The sequence below is a fragment of the Ambystoma mexicanum genome, chromosome 2q (assembly GCF_040938575.1).
Source record: "Ambystoma mexicanum isolate Mex_15411 chromosome 2q, UKY_AmexF1_1, whole genome shotgun sequence".
NCBI classification, from domain to species: Eukaryota; Metazoa; Chordata; class Amphibia; order Caudata; family Ambystomatidae; genus Ambystoma; species Ambystoma mexicanum.
In genome coordinates, this window is record NC_090924.1 from 853,637,517 (window position 1) to 853,654,949 (window position 17,433).

Genomic DNA, 17,433 nt, shown 5'->3' on the forward strand with positions numbered 1-17,433 from the left:
GCATTTTTCCATCTTCTTTGAGTCTGTCCGTTTATTTGGTCTGAGACATTTTATTGGTAATTCCATCTAGCACAAGGACGTTTCAAGGTGCTAGAGCACAAAATCTAATAACAACCTGCGGGGATCGTATTCCACGTCTGGCCCATGCCTAATCCTTGTATGCTTCTTGACCGCATCCATCATACTACACGCAGAAGAAAAACAAGTCTTTCATTTGGTGAATGTAAACAATCAATGCTCCAGACACGCACGTATTAATAATAACTAACCTGAGACAAATATAATATGATTTATTGTGTAAGAAGACATTTATTGTGGCATTAAATGTGACACACATCATGCTTTTAAAATCAGTCCTGTTTATAGCAAAAACAAAAATGTATGAGTTTCCCAAACTACTACAAAGGAGCCTCTAGAAAGGCTCTTTTATTTGGCCACCCATGACCCTTTCATTTGTTGACAAGCATTCATTTGCAATTGTTCTGCTTCAACAAAGTGTATTGTTAGTGTTCTGCGCATTAAAATCTGCGACTTCTCTTAAACACACTGCATTGCAATTTCACATTGAGAACGTCAATGCTTGAGCACCAGATAAAACATAGGTAGAGCCTAGGACGACAAAATGATGCAACGCCATAGTGATTGTAAGCTGTGCTGGTGTCTCCAAGGAAGAAGCAAAAATGCTCCCCTCCACTCATCCAGGTCAATGTAAAAAGCAACAGTAGAACTACAAGGAGGCCTCACACTCGTGATGTAGTTTATTAGGATTTGAAAACATGACACGGCTGTATTGCTTATCCAAAGGCTACCTGGGAGTGCCATCTAGTGGCCAAATGCTGATTTCACAACATATATTTTAAGAAATATTTGAGATTGATGGTTTCCTCCCAGTAAGAACAATTGCTCTTTTTTCATTCAAAAACTCATGGCGATTCTGTCTCCTAAAAAGCATGTACATTATCAATCACTAGAGGAGTACAATTTACCAGCAATTTAGACTTCCCCGAGAACCATATTATTATTACCACCAAAAAACTCAACAGCCTGACATCATGTGAAGGCATAAATGTGATGTAAATTAAAGTACTTTGGGCGCTCAATGACGGATACTGAAGGGTAGTGTAGTAATAATGGCTGGTAGGAAAGGCCTTCAGTGCCAACATTGCATCCATCTCAACATTCTGGGCTTCCCATTGTTAGCTGTGCTGCCTTCATGGAGTGAAAACTCTCTATTCCCCCCAAAAGAAACTGATTTAAAATATGCAGTTTTAAAATCACTTACTGGCTTACATAAATGGAGTATATTATCCTTGATTTTGTCTATGTATTTATAAATATATGTTTTCTGCCATATTAAAACATACTAAACCATTTTCTATAAAAAGTAAATGTTAGGCTCTTGTGAATTACTGTACAAGCCAATATTGCCATATTCTGTTATATAGATTTCTATCACTTTGTAGGTTATTCTTATTGCACATCATTTGCCTTAGTTTCACCAATTAGAAAGTTATATATTATATATATGTGTTCATATATGTATCTTTCACTCACGCACACAGAACTCTGATACCATTTTGGGAGACTGCAATATATGGGTTTAATGTACGAAGTGCATTCCCCCTTATAAAGGAATCACAAATCCGACATACATGCCCACATGGATCAGGAATTGCAGAGGCGACTGTTAAAAGGGTCATTACGGCTTCCCAGGTCTGGAAAAAAAGCTTTTCATTCCGGCACCAGCATTTTTTCTGGACCAGGGAAATACAAGTTTGCTGGTGGAGGCAGTGATCTGCCGGCAGGCCTGACTTGCCAGTAGTTCAGGCCCCTACTGGCAAATAAATGCCGGAATCCTCGGCACCGGTGCTACCGGTGCCAGTGATTCGGGCAATCCCATCTATCTATCTCTCTATCTATTCGATTTTTATATTGCGCCATACGCCCATGGGCTCAAGGCGCTCACAAACAAATTACAACAAAAAACAACCAGTTTTATGGGACTCCATGGAATGGGAACTTACAGCCGTCTCTGCCACCGGTAATATCCCGATAATACTGAGATATCGGGCGGCAGGGGCAGTTTCCTGGTATCCCACCGGAAATATCAGCAGGATACTGGGAAACTCGTAATGACCGCCATGTGTTTTTCCGCAGGATTGATGATCTGTGTCTGAAGAAGTGATCTGAAGATCACTAAAGCTTCAAAATAAATGACTTTGTTAGCATAATTAAGGCATCAACCTCTTGCTTTTTTGGATCAACCCTTTTTTTATTACCATTTGTTATGATGGCAGAGGCCAAATGAACTATGTATACATACAGCGAGAGAAAGGACAAGCGCTACAGAGAGAGGAGGGATGGGAGAGGATAACAGGAAATTGAGGGAAAGAGAGTGATTGGAGTGAGAGAGTGGCAAAAAGAGAATGTGTGGGTGTAAAAGGAATATGCCTAAAGGCTTTATTTTAATTAGGCTCCTTCTAACTTGATCCCTCTTTTACGTGACATATCCCTTCAATAACCTTCTTCTTCATCACGACACACCGCTACCAAAGCAGCAACACTTAGATACTTCACTTCCTCACCGCCATCATCACATCCACATACCAAAGGATTCCAGGTGGATTTACTGGGAACACTCTCGAGGTGACTGCTATTGAAAACAATACAGGTATTTTTGGCAGCGTATACAGTCTTTGGGCCTCATTACAAGTTGTGCGGAATGTATTTAAGGGTGCCGGCGCCGTTAAACGCATTCCACACTATTACGAGGTCCCCTCACAGGACCGCTCTGGACGTCTGGTTTATCCAGATGTCCATAGCGGGTCCCGCGAGGGGACCAGGGAGCTAACAACGGGCCCTCTTGTAATGGGCCTGTTGTTAGCTCCCTCCCCATTCCCATTGAGCCCTACGGGGGCTCGAATGGGAATGGGGAAGGTCCAGGTCTGGGTTCCCTGAATGGGGAAATACCGGGCCATTCTGAATATTCAGGGAACCCGCACCCAGAGACGGTTTTGGAGGCAGCAATGGTGCCAATAGCGCCATGGCTACCTCCAAAGTCGTAATGAGGCCCATTGTCAGGAATTGATTGCACAATCCCCAGTTTACTCACTCGAGCTGTTGGTTATCTTTATAGCACATTCGTATACGTATGTATCCCGTTTTACTTGTCTTTCTCTTGCAAGCCCCTCAAGGTCAACCAGCAGTTGATGGAACCTACGAGACTTTTCAACAGCAACTACCATAGGAGCAATGCTAGAATAATCAAGGGGCAGGCGTATTACAGAGCCCGCAGGGCAAGGGCCATTCAAACACACTTTCTCTGCCTTTGCATAGGTTTAGGAGTGGTTTAAGGCAGCAGGAGCACCAATAAAACGTGAAAACCCACAAATAAGCACTTTAGTGCAAACTTGTGTTGCATCGACTTGCATTCACATTATGGGCCCGATTCACAGAAGCGTTTTACAATGGTGCAATCCCATTGAGGAACGCCAATGTCCACTGGTTCCATTTGTCCATATTCAGGATTTCAGTGGGGGATTATGGAACTGCATCTTTTTCCAAATCTCCTAACATTGAGGACGGTTATGGTTTAGAAACTTCCAGTATCTTACCCATTTGCATTTCCACACACATATACAATTCATTAAAAGTGGAACACGTCCTTTTTATGTTCAGGACATACTTGGCTATACTATTCACTAAAGGTGGAAGATGTCCTTTTTATGTTCAGGACATACTTGGCTATACTATTCACTAAAGGTGGAAGATGTCCTTTTTATGTTCAGGACATACTTGGCTATACTATTCACTAAAGGTGGAAGATGTCCTTTTTATGTTCAGGACATACTTGGCTATACTATTCACTAAAGGTGGAAGATGTCCTTTTTATGTTCAGGACATACTTGGCTATACTATTCACTAAAGGTGGAAGATGTCCTTTTTATGTTCAGGACACACTTGGCTACACTATTCACTAAAGGTGGAAGATGTCCTTTTTATGTTCAGGACATACTTGGCTATACTATTCACAAAAAATGGACTTTGTCATTTATGTTAAGGACACTTTAAATGATTTCAATCTATATATACTGAGAGGGATAAGTAGTAATATTGAATGATAGCAGGGTTCATCTTACTCTAATATACGTACAGGGTAGCCTAAAATGATTCCGTCACAAATTAGTTGTGACTACAAGTAGCTACCTACCCCCATATTTCTATGAGAAACCTTAGCACTTTACTTTGTTAACTAAACTAAAAACCTGAACGTCTGTATGTTACTATTACTGCAAGTGTGACTGGAAAAATCTGGGTGGTGCTGTATAATATATGCATTCGAAAAACTCAGGATTGGTCCAGTGAGCTTTCATTGTGTTCCAGTGCTAATGTACTCGGCTCAATAATTTCTATACATGTTGTACATTTAAAGAGCAATATCAATGCATTTATATGGGGTTGTGCAAATTGCTCCTCCTCCCTGTGAGCATCGTAGTCGGGCGATTATTCTGTCACCTCTCCTACAACATCAAATTATTCTTGAATGCTGACAATAATGTCGTAACACCGCTCAAACCTCAGCATTGCATGTCATGCGTATATCTTTTTGCATCTACCACTTTGCATGACTTTTTTCGACAACTAAAGAAATCATTACCTGGATGAAAACAATCTGACCTGCACCTTTTCCATGCCCACTCTTTTCCCCCTTTAACGATGTCCATGAGAGAAGGTTCCCCCTCGCCAGCCTTTGTAGAGAATGTAACAGACACGGGCGCACGGGATGGGGTAGATTCCCAATGCAAAATAAATAAATGGTGCCTAGTCATACAGAACTGAATTTCCAGCGCAAAGTGCGGCACACCATACGCAACTTGTGAGTGCAAGTTCATTCACAAAATATTGCACTTGATCCACACACGGTTTTCGTGTGCCACACTGACTTTTCACCCTGAAGAAGTTAGTATAGCCAGGCATAAGTCATATATATATATATATATATGAACAGCCAAAGTTAAAAGAATAACTGTTTTACATTTTTAGCTGAAAGTGGTGTCAAACTTCAGGCAAGTGTTTCAGGAAACAATGTTTCAAAAGTTGCATTTTTCTCCTGAGGATTTTCCCCTGGAATAGAAGCAATTTCATGAAGAATCATATTTCATATACGTACCCGGGAAATGGCACTCAGCCAATCAGGTGGCTGGAACAGCAGGCGAGAATGCACATTCTCCGCCTGCTGTTCCCAGCCACCCGAGGCCCTTCCCCGGCTGGAGCCATCTTTTAATTAATGTGGGGATTCAACAAAGAGCCTCTCTCTGTTGCCTCCTCACCCCCCCAAAACAAAACAAACCCCTTTCTAACTCCACCCCCACTCGACAATTACCTGCTGGGCTGGAGCTTTTTGCGCCCTTCCCGGCGTTCCTCCTGCTTCCGTCCCCCGCCATAGAAATGGAAAAGAGACTGTGTTCCTTTTTCTCTGGAAATTGGCATTGCATGCGCAGCCAATCTCCTGAGGACAATCAGGCGCACTTTGCTGCTGGGAAAATTTCACATTTTTTCACAAACAATTGTATTTGCGGAGGTCACAGAATTATGTGCCTGTGAATGGGCCCCAACTTTTTGAGTGATGCACTGTTTCTAAATATGCTCTTTTTACACTGTACAGGAAATCTCTGCATCAGGCTCTAGACAGTCGTTTTCCCTGCATTGCAATGGCTGGAAGTGAGCTTACTCTCTTACTGACATACAGTACACAGTTAGGAGAGAGTGACTGGGGAAAGGGTGTGAGCTTCAGGATGAATAGGTTAGTTGTTTTATTGTGACACATTCATATCTCTAGTTCTGCCTTAGTGCTAGAAAGATGATGAACATGATTCACACACATTAAAAGTAATACAACAAGCAGAGAAAAGCAGAAGATAGATCCAAATCATAGAATCCAAGGTAAAAAACGGAAAGTCCAACTAACGTGATCCCGGCGTGAACAGGGTGGGAGCCGTAACTGCTAAAATCATGGCCCTCCAGTGAAGCAGGTAGAGGATCGAAAGGTTCTCTACTGCAGCAAACTCCCTGGAGGGATACAAGAGATTGAGAAGCCGCTAGGTCCATAGGCAGGCGTGATCAAGATGAACCGTGACCTTCACTGATCTCAATGTAGAGTCCTGTGCTTTAAGAATTCCAGTCTATGCAGGTGCTTTGAATGCTTAACATCAAACATGCCTAATGGCTACAGCATGACCGTAGGGTAAAGAGAGGCAGAGGAGAAAGGGGAAGAATGTAGCCACGCCCATGAAGTGGTCCAATGAAAAAGACCTTGACAGGTCATGTGAAGGGGAACAGAAGACCTGCCACCAGTAACGGGAACCTTCCACTAGTTAATAGACCAGCTCTACTCTAAAGTAATGCATAGCAAGACAATCATCACTCATCAGTGGCATGTAAAAGTGGATCCCAAAAGCAACCGCTGGTCCAAGTAACCCACCAAGGACAGGGGCAGAATTAGGTGTCATTTCATCACCCAGCCCAAGTCTGTCCAACAGCTACCTGTACTTCCTCTTTCTTACAGAGAGTTCACAAGTTCACCGCCCCACCAGAAGACGTCTCAGCTTGCTTCCAGCAATGTTATCCAGAGTCCTCCCATCCAGCAAGCTGGCGATGGTTCATTATGCTGCAGCATTGCCAGTATTCCGGTTGCTGATTGTACTTCTTCCATGCCACAGCTTGTACTACTTAAACCAGCCCTCGTCACTAATCTAGTCCACGGAAACCCTTCTGTAAGCATCACGAGCATCAAAATGACATCCCACTGTCTAGCGCAATACAGACGCCAGCAAGCATATGGCCATGGAAGCACTGTCTCATGCTCTTCCCCATAGGAATTGTTAAACGGTAAGTACGTTTCCGGTTAGGATAAGCAACTGAATGTGAGTTTACATGGTCTTTTTTCTGAAAACAAAGTGGATGCTGATTTCAGGATATATTCCATCGCCATGTGAGTAAAAAAAAATACAAAAGGCGTTAGATTAATTTTTAAGATTGAAACATATCTTGAATACTTTCCAGTTAGAAAAGGTGAGGCATAAACCTGATAGCAGGGGAAGAGAAATGAAAACTGTGCTGACAGAAGCTTGGACAGCACCAGCCCTAGATTGAAAAATGCTCGATGTAGTTCCACAAGTATCATCATTGAAAGTTTTTGTTGTCTGGGTGGTTTAGTGAGAGGATTCAGTTGTGCCTTTATCAGAAAACGGCCCCAGTGTTAAAACCACCTAACATCAAATGTCATTTCTTTTTGCTACCATCAAGACAGACACCATAGGCGTAAAATATGAACTGTGAAAGTGCTGTCAATGTTTCTTTTATGATTGGACTTCTTCATTATAATAGAGGCACTGGAATCTCGCCATGCCATTAACACACCTTTAGAAAAAAATAACTACTCAACACTGTTTGATATCACAAGACACATACACATTTACATTTTGAAACATGTTCTTACCAACACAATAAAATATATCTAGTACTGAACCAGACACACTTATTCAATGTGCAGGCGTGAGAAAAAAAGTTACTTGCAAGAGATTGAGAAGTTTGCGTAGATCTTTCTTTTGTGGAAGGTTGTACTGAAAGCACACTAGTGCTGGCTCCCTGTAATTCCAGAGTCAAATAAGAATAACACAACTGTTGCATTAATACAAATGCCTAAATACTCTTGCTTTTCAGGCATTGATAGAAGAATATGATTAAAATCCTGGGCAGTTTCTGGTGAACAACCTGCATCTGCTGGTGGCGCCTTTTACTCATGTGGTTTATAATGTCGAATTGTACCCGGGAATGGCATCCTTTCCCCACTCTGCAAGCTAACAGAAACATTGTGCACCAATCAAATTGAACAAACAGTGATATCCTTCTCAAATCCTCGTACAATTGTTTTGATATCCAAAACTCCTGCCCCAAAGTGACGCTCTGTGATACAACATTAGACAAATGCACTGTCATGTTGAAGTCTTGAGACATTTTTGGTGAAAGGAAGCACAAACATGAATTTGGATATTACAACTTGATTTACAGAAAACAGAGTATCCTTTTCAGCTAAACTAGATTTTAAGAGAATCATGGCTTCTAAGAATAATGAAACATACTTTCAAATTCGTCTCACATCTGGTTGACATCAAGCACCGTCTATCAACAGATTCACATATAAATAAGTGGTTTATAAACCATTAAAGGTTTGCATGTTGGGAATTGCATCTGAATGCGGCGGTACGTGTGGATTCAGAGCTAAAAGGGATATGCCTGCACTTTACTTTGGTCCATAGCAGCTGGAAAATGTTGCCATGAATTAAGACCCTACAGTACGAAATAACTAAAATACACCTCTAGATTCATTGACAGAAAACTGGAAAACAGTTTGATCGAGAGTGGAAAAAGTGAGAGGACAGTTGATTATTCTATCTATGTGAATTGTGGAAAAATGTTAGTTGCTGTGCTTAGGGTTACGAGCAAGAGTTATCAATAATCTGGAATACAAAATGGCTGGCAGCGTGGAAGAGGAAGCAGTCGGATTCATCGTTCATTGTTTTTCTTGCCTTATCTGAGAAACAGAGTCAGTACTTTATCAGTTAATCAGGAGTATTACAAAAATATTATGAAATATGAAGAAACACAAGAAGCTAGAATGTGAACAGTCACCAAGAATTAGGGGGAGGGAAGTGTATTGTACTAAACAAAGTGTGATGTGCCTATAATATATATATTGAAGTGTTCTAATATGGGGGGGGGACCGGGATGAGGGGTTCCTTGGAATGTTTTTTCTTGAATTGAAGCAGTTGCATCATCTAACTAACATTACCTTAAGAGGGGGTTTATTTTTTCTTTTTCTTATGCATCTCATTAACAGAGTTAGTGTGTTGTTTGCTCAACAATTATCCGAGGAAAGAATGGTGACTAAGTATGGAGATTAACTATGTTTTGTCTTATGGAATGTGAATGGTATTAAGGAAGAAAATAATCACTTGAATGACCTAAAGGCGGATATATGTTTGTTGCAGGAAACACACTTGGTACAAGAGGAGGTGAAAAGATTGAACAAAGGATGGGTAGGGAGCGTATTTGGCTCGTTTTATGACTCAAGAACACGTGGAGTGGCAATACTAATTCGTAAAAATTCTCCTGTTCAAATACTGAAGCATTATTCAGACAGGGAGGGCAGAATAATTGCATTGTTAATGAATATCCAAGGTGAAACTGAAGCTTTGTGTAGCATATATGCCCTAATGGTGGATGATGGCTCATTCTATAGATATATTGTCCATTCATTACTGGACATGAATTCCACAAATATAATACTTGGAGGAGATTTCAATGAGGTGTTGGACCCATTGATGGACAAAAGTAAATGTATTATGACTCGTTCAAAGAGTAACCATTCTATGTCCTTACATGCCCTAATCGATGAACATAATTTGGTAGATGTGTGGAGACTAGAACATCCGTCGGCCAAAGACTACAGCTTCTTCTCTAATGCACACAATACTTACTCCAGATCGGACATGATACTAGTGTCAGGCAAAGCATCAGAAAATTACAGAAATTGAGTGATATGGAATATACCACTGCCTGACCATGCACCAGTGGAAATGAGTCAAGTCCTATGCTTCAATATATGTAGGACTTGTTCTTGGAAGATGAATACTTCACTACTGGACGAAGATGAATTTGTTGAGAAGATTATCTGTGAAGCTAATTATTTAGTTGAAGAAAACTATACAGGGGAAATAGATGGGAGAATGGTCTGGGAAGCCTTTAAATGCCTGGAATAGGTTATGGAGGAGTGGGACAGAAATTGCAGCTCTATGTGGATGACCTGTTACTGGTGCTGAGGGACTTGGTAAATTCACTACCGACTCTTATGGGGCTTATATCAGATTTTATTATATGCTCGGGCTACAAGATTAACTGCGCTAAATCGGAGGCAATGCCACTAACAAGGAGTTACAATAAGTAAGCGATTACTTCTCTAGGATTCAAATGGTGCCAGGAGAAACTTTAATACTTGGGTGTCTGGATGACAAATAAGCTAGATGGAATGGCACAGGAGAACATGTAGGTACTGAGCGCAGGACTTAAACAGGATTTGGAGAGGTGGAAATTACTAAATGTATCTTTATGGGATAAAGTCAATGAACTTTTGAAATTATTTCAACTCCAAGAATTACTTATGTACTGAGCAAAGTTGGAAAGAGATTCTGGAAAGAATTAGATGAACTTATACTGAATTTCTTATGGGAAAACAAGCCACCAAGATTAAAATTATGGAAACTGAAATTGCCTCAGGAAAGAGGTGGATTAGGGGTTCAAAACTTTTATGCATATCACCTGGCGATTATGGCCAGATATTATATACCATTAATGGAAAATGAGCCAGATGAGTGGTCCAAGGCAGAAGCAAGTATATTAGGGCCACTAGCCCTGAGAGCTATACTGACAACCACATTGAGACGAGGAATTAAGGTAGAACCGACAACACCAGTTTTGAGATGCTCATGGAAGGAGTTGGCAAATCTTTTAGGGGAAAAAACCTTCAAGAGGCTTGAGTCATCCATATGGTACAACCATAAAATAAAAACACTTTTTTGGTCAGATTCGTTTTTGTGTGGCATACAGTGGATTGGAGATCTGAGATGTAATGGCAGGTGGCTGACCATGAATCAGGTCAAGGAGAAGTGGCAAATACAAAATTGTACACAACATGATTACAAAAGGCACAAAAAGGCAATTGGGGACATCGAGTCTGAGGCAGGAACTGACTTTGTAACACTTAATGCTAGTGGCAAAATGGAAGGTGGGCTAGTGAGTAAATATTACAAACTGATTGTTTCCACATCAAGGGACAATGTTTCCCTAATGGAAGAATGGACAAGGAGATTAACATGTGAGATGAGTCTGGTACGATGGGTGGTAATTTGCAAAAATGTTTGCCTATCTTCTGTAAGCTTTGGGCGAAAGATTGTGTCAAATTAAAATCCTAAATAGGGTGTACTGGACGCCTGTGAGATTGCATAAGAGAGGACTAGGTCTCTCTGATACGAATGATTGTTGGGGCTGTGTTCACAGAATGGGCAATCTGGAACACATGCTCTGGGAGTGTGGGAGAGTGAGTGATTTCTGAAAGAGACTCTGCATAATGTTTAACAATGTGTTAGGACAGACCTTGGATTATGATTTCAATACATTAATCTTGGTGATGACAAATTACTGACTAACCTAAGTACCTCGGAATGGAAATGGCCTCAGTTGCCAAAAAATGTTATTTAAGAGGGTGGAAATTGAGACTGTCTCCTGACGTGCATGTGTGGATGGACAAAATGTTAAAATTGGATGACATGGAAAGAATGATTTATCGTCGGAAGAAAAAAAGTATCTTTTTTGAGAAGATATGGGGTAGATTCCTAGACATGTACTAGCTCGGTATATACTTTATTTGTGGGGGGGAGGGTATGGGTTTATTAAGAAATATTGTGGATATTGTTTCTCTAATATATTGTAAAATGCAAAAATTGTGAATAAAAAATAATAGAATGAGAACAGTCTCCCTTATAAAACAATGATCTATTCACATCGGCGGAAGATTTTATGTGCCTGTGACTGTTGTTTTTTGTAGTGACCATTCATCTTACTGGACAGATCTAACGCCTTGATCGCAGGTTCTGGTGGGTATACACCATCCAATAGGAGAAACCGGTAGAGGGGCCTACATGCAGTTACACCTTTTTTCCTAAATGTGATCCTGACTGGCAGAATCAAGAGAGGCAGTGTATAAGTCGTTATTGCAAAATTTGTTTAAGCTCCAACAGATATTGATAACCAGGGAGTGCAAAGTATGTGGGGAACTGTTGGTGGATTGTGATGCTGTGATGAAGGAATGAAACACGTGAGGAAGCGAGGGATGTGGGTGCCAAGATAAAGCAGTCAGTCTGAACAGGAAAGCCGTTATTTAATCTCAGCGAGACCATTGCAAAGCATGGAAAAAAGTTGGTTACAGATACTGAGTGATACAGTGGAAAGAGAAACCAAAACATTGTGGAGGATGTTTGAGAACGTCACAACAATTTTTCTGTAGCAACAAAGTTTAAGGGACTTTCAAACCACATGCACTGCTTCTTAAAACACTACTATCGGTTAGTCTATCAATATAAATCATCAAATACGGTGCCGATACTGCACCGGGGTTATATGTTATTGTCGTGTTCAAAGACCATGGTTTCTTCCTGAGTCAGGCTGTCACAATGGCAAGGCCCCTATTAACCTATTAGAGAAGTGCTGCAACTGGAATGAGTACTTCTAAGCTAGTCTGGAAGAACCACCACATGAATTAATTATGATACACTCTGATTCACAATATCTGGGGAACACTAGCATCCCCAGATTTGCTGAGGTTTGCAAAGGTGCTAATAAAGATGTCACTAATCTTATCTTTTGTTTCATGTCTATGAGCAAAAAGTGTCTCTATGCAAGGAGGCTGCTGCATTGAGTATTTACATTGATAAGCACTCCGAGCCCAGGGTTGGATTTGATCCTCAAATTCTTAAGCAATGTACTACCAAATATATAAACATTTTGATGTAGATGTCTGTTTATTGACAAGCAAATCCTAGCTTGAAGTTTCAGCCATCCTGCTCCCATTCCGCTGTTCCCCATGGATGAAGGAAAGGGAGATGATTAATATTTTAGGACTATTGAAAATGTTATTGCATAGTTTGTAAAAGAGTCCCATAATCCCATGCTGCACACTCCACTTTTTTGAGTTTGTATTTCAGCGGAGGGGAACCCCTTGTAATCCTAGTTGGTTGCCTGTTATTATATTCCACGCCCACACCCTTATGTTCTCCATTTCGGTTCTTTCCCTGCCACTACATTGTTTCTTTTCTTTTTTTACGGTTGTGCTACAGTTGAGCGGGTACACAGGGTGGCAACCTGTGTACCCGTTCAACGCTCTCCAAGTCCCACCCCTTCCCTGCTATTTCACCATCTCTCTTCCCTGCTTTTTCCAGATCAGCCAGGGACCTCCCGGTCGCAGGCACAATCTTCAATGTTGGCAGTAGTTCAGGAGGCATCGGTAACATTTATAGAATTAATTGATTGTGCAAAGTGAGAAGCAGAGACAAAGGTGAGAAGAGCTGACAAGGGATCAGCTCATAGACAAAGCCGAGCAGTCCATTCTGTTCCATGACTCTACACCATAGATGGGGACTAGGCGGGGTTGTCCAGGCTGGACATCTGTGCACTCACCCGGTAATCAATCATCAACAAAACATTGAACTACAACATTCTGCCATGTAATAACAGAAGGTGTAACATGAATGATGAATAACCACAAAGTCTTGAAGTAGACAACAAGATAAATGGAAAACGATTGGAAAGGCAAGTTTCAATCATGAAAGAGCAAATGTGTTAAAGTCTTACACAAAAGTCTTGCATACTATATAAATGTATATATGTTTACAAATAATCTCCTGAACCTCTAAGGAGACTATCACGTTGCCACATAATAGGCATGAAGAGGTTTAATGCATTGAAGTATCATATCCAGATGTCCAAGCTGAAAACTGTCAATGTCTATTTTTATAAGTAAACCCCCTGCCAATAGCTAGAGGTTGTCTTGAAGTCACAATAATGATACAAAAACACATGGTTTTAAAGCACGTGTCAGCAGTTACTGTTATCTCCATCATCTATGTACAATCTGAGTGACGAATTTCCTCTTGGCACTGGAGAAGGCGGTGTCAGAGTATCAGAAACTGCAGGCTCCCAAGGTATGCTGCCCCCGGTGCTCTAGCAGTAAGGGGCCCTGTGTGGGATGAAGTCAGAGAGCTGTTCAACTTTGTTCACGCTAAACCCGTTCCACTCGGGTGGGGTCATAGGAGTCTGCGGAAGAGAAGAAGACAGTGAACCTTCTCTGTAAATATATATATATAAAAACCATGACATAACGCATACACTCATTTCAGTCTTCAACATGCCCACTTCAACAGTCTTCAACATGCCCACTTCAAGTAGTGTTTTTACTGATTTAGTAAACCGTTTCTTGGGCTGCCTTCTGAACCAATGTACACATCTAATTAAGATTGTGGCGGTGTTTATGGTTACCACATATTGTAAAAACTGTGTTTGTGGAAAGGTCCCCGATTTGGAGTTCCATAGGCCTACATGGGGTCTGGTATTTACCACAAATGGAAATAACTGCATTTTGGGAATTACCACATGCTGTATACTGCTTTTCGTGGAGGTATTTAGATCCACACAAAAGCAGACAGAAACTCGAGATTTGGGGCAGTGGTAAAGTAAATGTTTTACCTGATGTTTTACCACTACCCCCAAACACTTTACCAGGCCCTTAGACATTTCAGCATCCAGAGCGGAACCCTGCAGGTGCCTCAGCCAATCAGGACATGGCACAGAAGACGCAGGTGACTGAACTGCCAAATCAAGTGGGATTCCATTAGCAAGGGATTTAGGTAGTAAACACATGAACATCATCAGGCACAAGCAAGCACCACATAGACTAAAAGATTGTTCACCTGATGGAGTAATAATGTTAATGCGTTTGCAATGACTTCAGACACGAGTTTGAGTTTTGAGGCAAGGATATTATACTGTAAAATGAATTTTTAGGGAAAACATATACATGATTTTTGCGGAATGGGTTAACAGGCTCCGCTAATGGAGGCGGACCCGTTAAACCCATTCCGCAAAATTACAAGGTCCCCTCGCGGGACCCGGTAAGGACGCCCGGTCGGAATCGTTGTTAGCTCCCGCTCCCATTCCCATTGAGCCCGGGTTCCCAGTAGGAGGAATTACTAGGCCCTCAGAATGGCCCGGTAATTCCCCATTCAGGGAACCCGGACCCGATTTTGGAGGCAGCCATGGCGCTAACAGCGCCATGGCTGCCTCCAAAGTTGTAATGAGGCCCTAGGTCTTTTTCTTGAATCACAAACTTTCAGCATAGGCAAAATACGCATTTTATCATATTGACTATCTTCACATCAGGCAGCACTGTAGCAAAGATGTTTTTTTTGTGCAAGGTGCTGCCACTAATCTGAACACACCACCTGAGCAGTAAAGGGAACGGCACATCATGCATATCCATTACTCCCTCTTTCTCTTTCTTTGGGGGATAGATCTGATTTTACAGAGTGAAGCAGGAAGGGGCACCTCTTACCTGGAGCCGTGCTTTTAGTCCTTATGCTTCTTTCAGTCACAACATAGGAGAAAAGTATGTGCTGATGCTCTATATTCCTGAGATCACAGGCATTTCGATATATTTTAGTCTTTCGCGTGCATGCCTCACCCTCACTTCTTCAGCCACAGGCAACAAGAATATTTGAAACCATCCGCGATGGGTGGAGGGTCAGAAACCGTGTAAGTGCCTCTTTGTTACTCTCATGCCCCAACACTTTATTTCCCGCATACAGCAAGATTCTAAAGCAAGAAGCAAAACAGCTGCATTACTGATTTCTTAGAATTGCTTTTTTAATGTAAGCTTCAGCCCAGAAGCATGTGTTGTGGAATCATGCTTAAAAACTCATGCTAAAAAACCAATGCTTAAAAACTCAATTCCACTGTCTTGTATATAACGTCATTAGGTATGTGCTCTTGAAAAGGGAGTGGTGCAGATGCCACTCTGTTAAGAGTGGGCTTGGATACCCCTAGGCATGAAGCTCTACAAAGTGTGTGAGCAGATTTGAAATGCATAAGAATATCCAATAAGGAATGTATTTCTTGGAGGTCGTCTGTGGACCAGCAGCCTGTGTATATCTGGGATCATGCATTCCTATGGTGAAAGGAAAGACCATTTAAGAAATTACAATTCCCAAATTACTGTCAAAGAACAAAGTGGGCAAGAGAAAAGGAACAGAGGTTGACGTATGTGGAAACCACGCATGAACTGGTAGCTGCGTAGCCATTACTATCCCATGGAAAAGCTGTGCACAGCTGAAGTCATTTACATTTCCTACAATCGTATCATCTAGGAGCAGCAAGTTAGAGACTGGAAAGCCTGCTGGCTAATCGGCCCAAATGACCTTTTGAATAATGGAGCCCCCAGGCTACTGGGGCTGAGCTTTGACAGTCTTAAAGACCTCAATAGCTTCTTTACTAGCCCTTACAATAGTTCGATTTCACGTACCATATGGTTATTTTCAAAGCTATTCTTCTTGGATCTCTTGGTAGGAAAAGAAGGGTGAATACTGCTTCCTCTTTTGGCATTGATTTTGGAGTACAGAAAAAGGTTTCATCTCTTCTTCTGCAGGACCTTTGCTTTAATAGCACAGTGGCTCCAATTCTTCCTTAGCACATTTTCTCTCATTAAATGAGGAGAGAGAGGGATAACAACAGCGATAATATGTCTTCAAAGCTCAGTGTTAGCAAACTCCAAAACATTCAAAGACCAAGGGGAGGTCAGGCACAGAAGAGAGATACAATATGTTGATGCATATATGTTATACATCAGCACAGATCATGGTCTATCTGCTGCTATTAGAGCTCAAGACGTTTGTCTCTCCAGTAATAGGGGCCTGTTTCAAGATGTAAAATGGGGACTTTTTATTTTTAAATTAGTAGAGGGTCACAGAAAACAAGCAAGAATACATGGGGTACAAGCACATTAGAAAGCTGACAAGGGCCAAGTGCATCAATCCATCTCCATTATCACAGTTGTTCACCGGTTACCAGACATTTGGTTGAAAAAAAAGGTCGACAGGACAAATGGTCGACAACATTTAGTCGAAAACCAAATGGTCGAATTCTTTTTTTTTTTGTATTTTCACCTTTTTTTGGGGGGGGGTCAAACCCCCTTTTTTTCCCTAAACGAAAACCTAAAAAATATATATATAAATTAAAAAAAAAAATTCGACCATTTGGTTTTCGACCAAATGGTGTCGACCATTTGTCCTGTCGACCTTTTTTTTTTCGACGAAATGTCCGGACACCTTGTTCACCACAGTCCTTCTCCTTCACTGTATTCCTTCATCACACTCCTTTGCCACCATTCTCCTTCATCACAGTCCTTCTACTTCACCATAGACGTCCTCCTTTGTCACAGTTCCTCATTTGTAATAGTCCTACTTTGTCCTAGTCTGAATGTCCCATGCATTCTCTCACCCGCTCACAATCAGACTCCCACTCTCTGTCCCCCCTCCGTTGCTTTATCTAGCTTTTTTCTTTGCCCTCCATATCTGCCTGTTTGACTATCTGACTCACTTCCTCTCATGCATGCTATCTCTTTCTCTCACTATCACCACCACTTCCACCTTCATCCTCACCTTGTTATGTAGCAAAGGTTATTACACTAAAACACAAAACAATATCATCATAGAAATATATGCTAAAAATAAAATGAGTACACTGACAACAGTCCATGACTTGCCCTGAAAT

The 17,433-nt window shown here is 41.3% G+C and overlaps 1 protein-coding gene across 3 annotated transcripts in view; it reads right to left on the reverse strand.

Annotated features, from left to right (window-relative positions):
• Positions 1 to 273: 273 nt before the first annotated feature.
• The window catches only part of JCAD (junctional cadherin 5 associated), a 383,851-nt gene continuing 366,691 nt past the window's right edge, over positions 274 to 17,433 (reverse strand). For all 3 annotated transcript variants that reach the window (XM_069648086.1, XM_069648088.1, XM_069648087.1), the window contains exon 5: positions 274 to 13,926. In XM_069648086.1, coding sequence (XP_069504187.1) covers positions 13,892 to 13,926 — 35 coding nt within the window. In that variant the 3' untranslated portion in view covers positions 274 to 13,891. The remainder of the gene's footprint in view (positions 13,927 to 17,433) is intronic.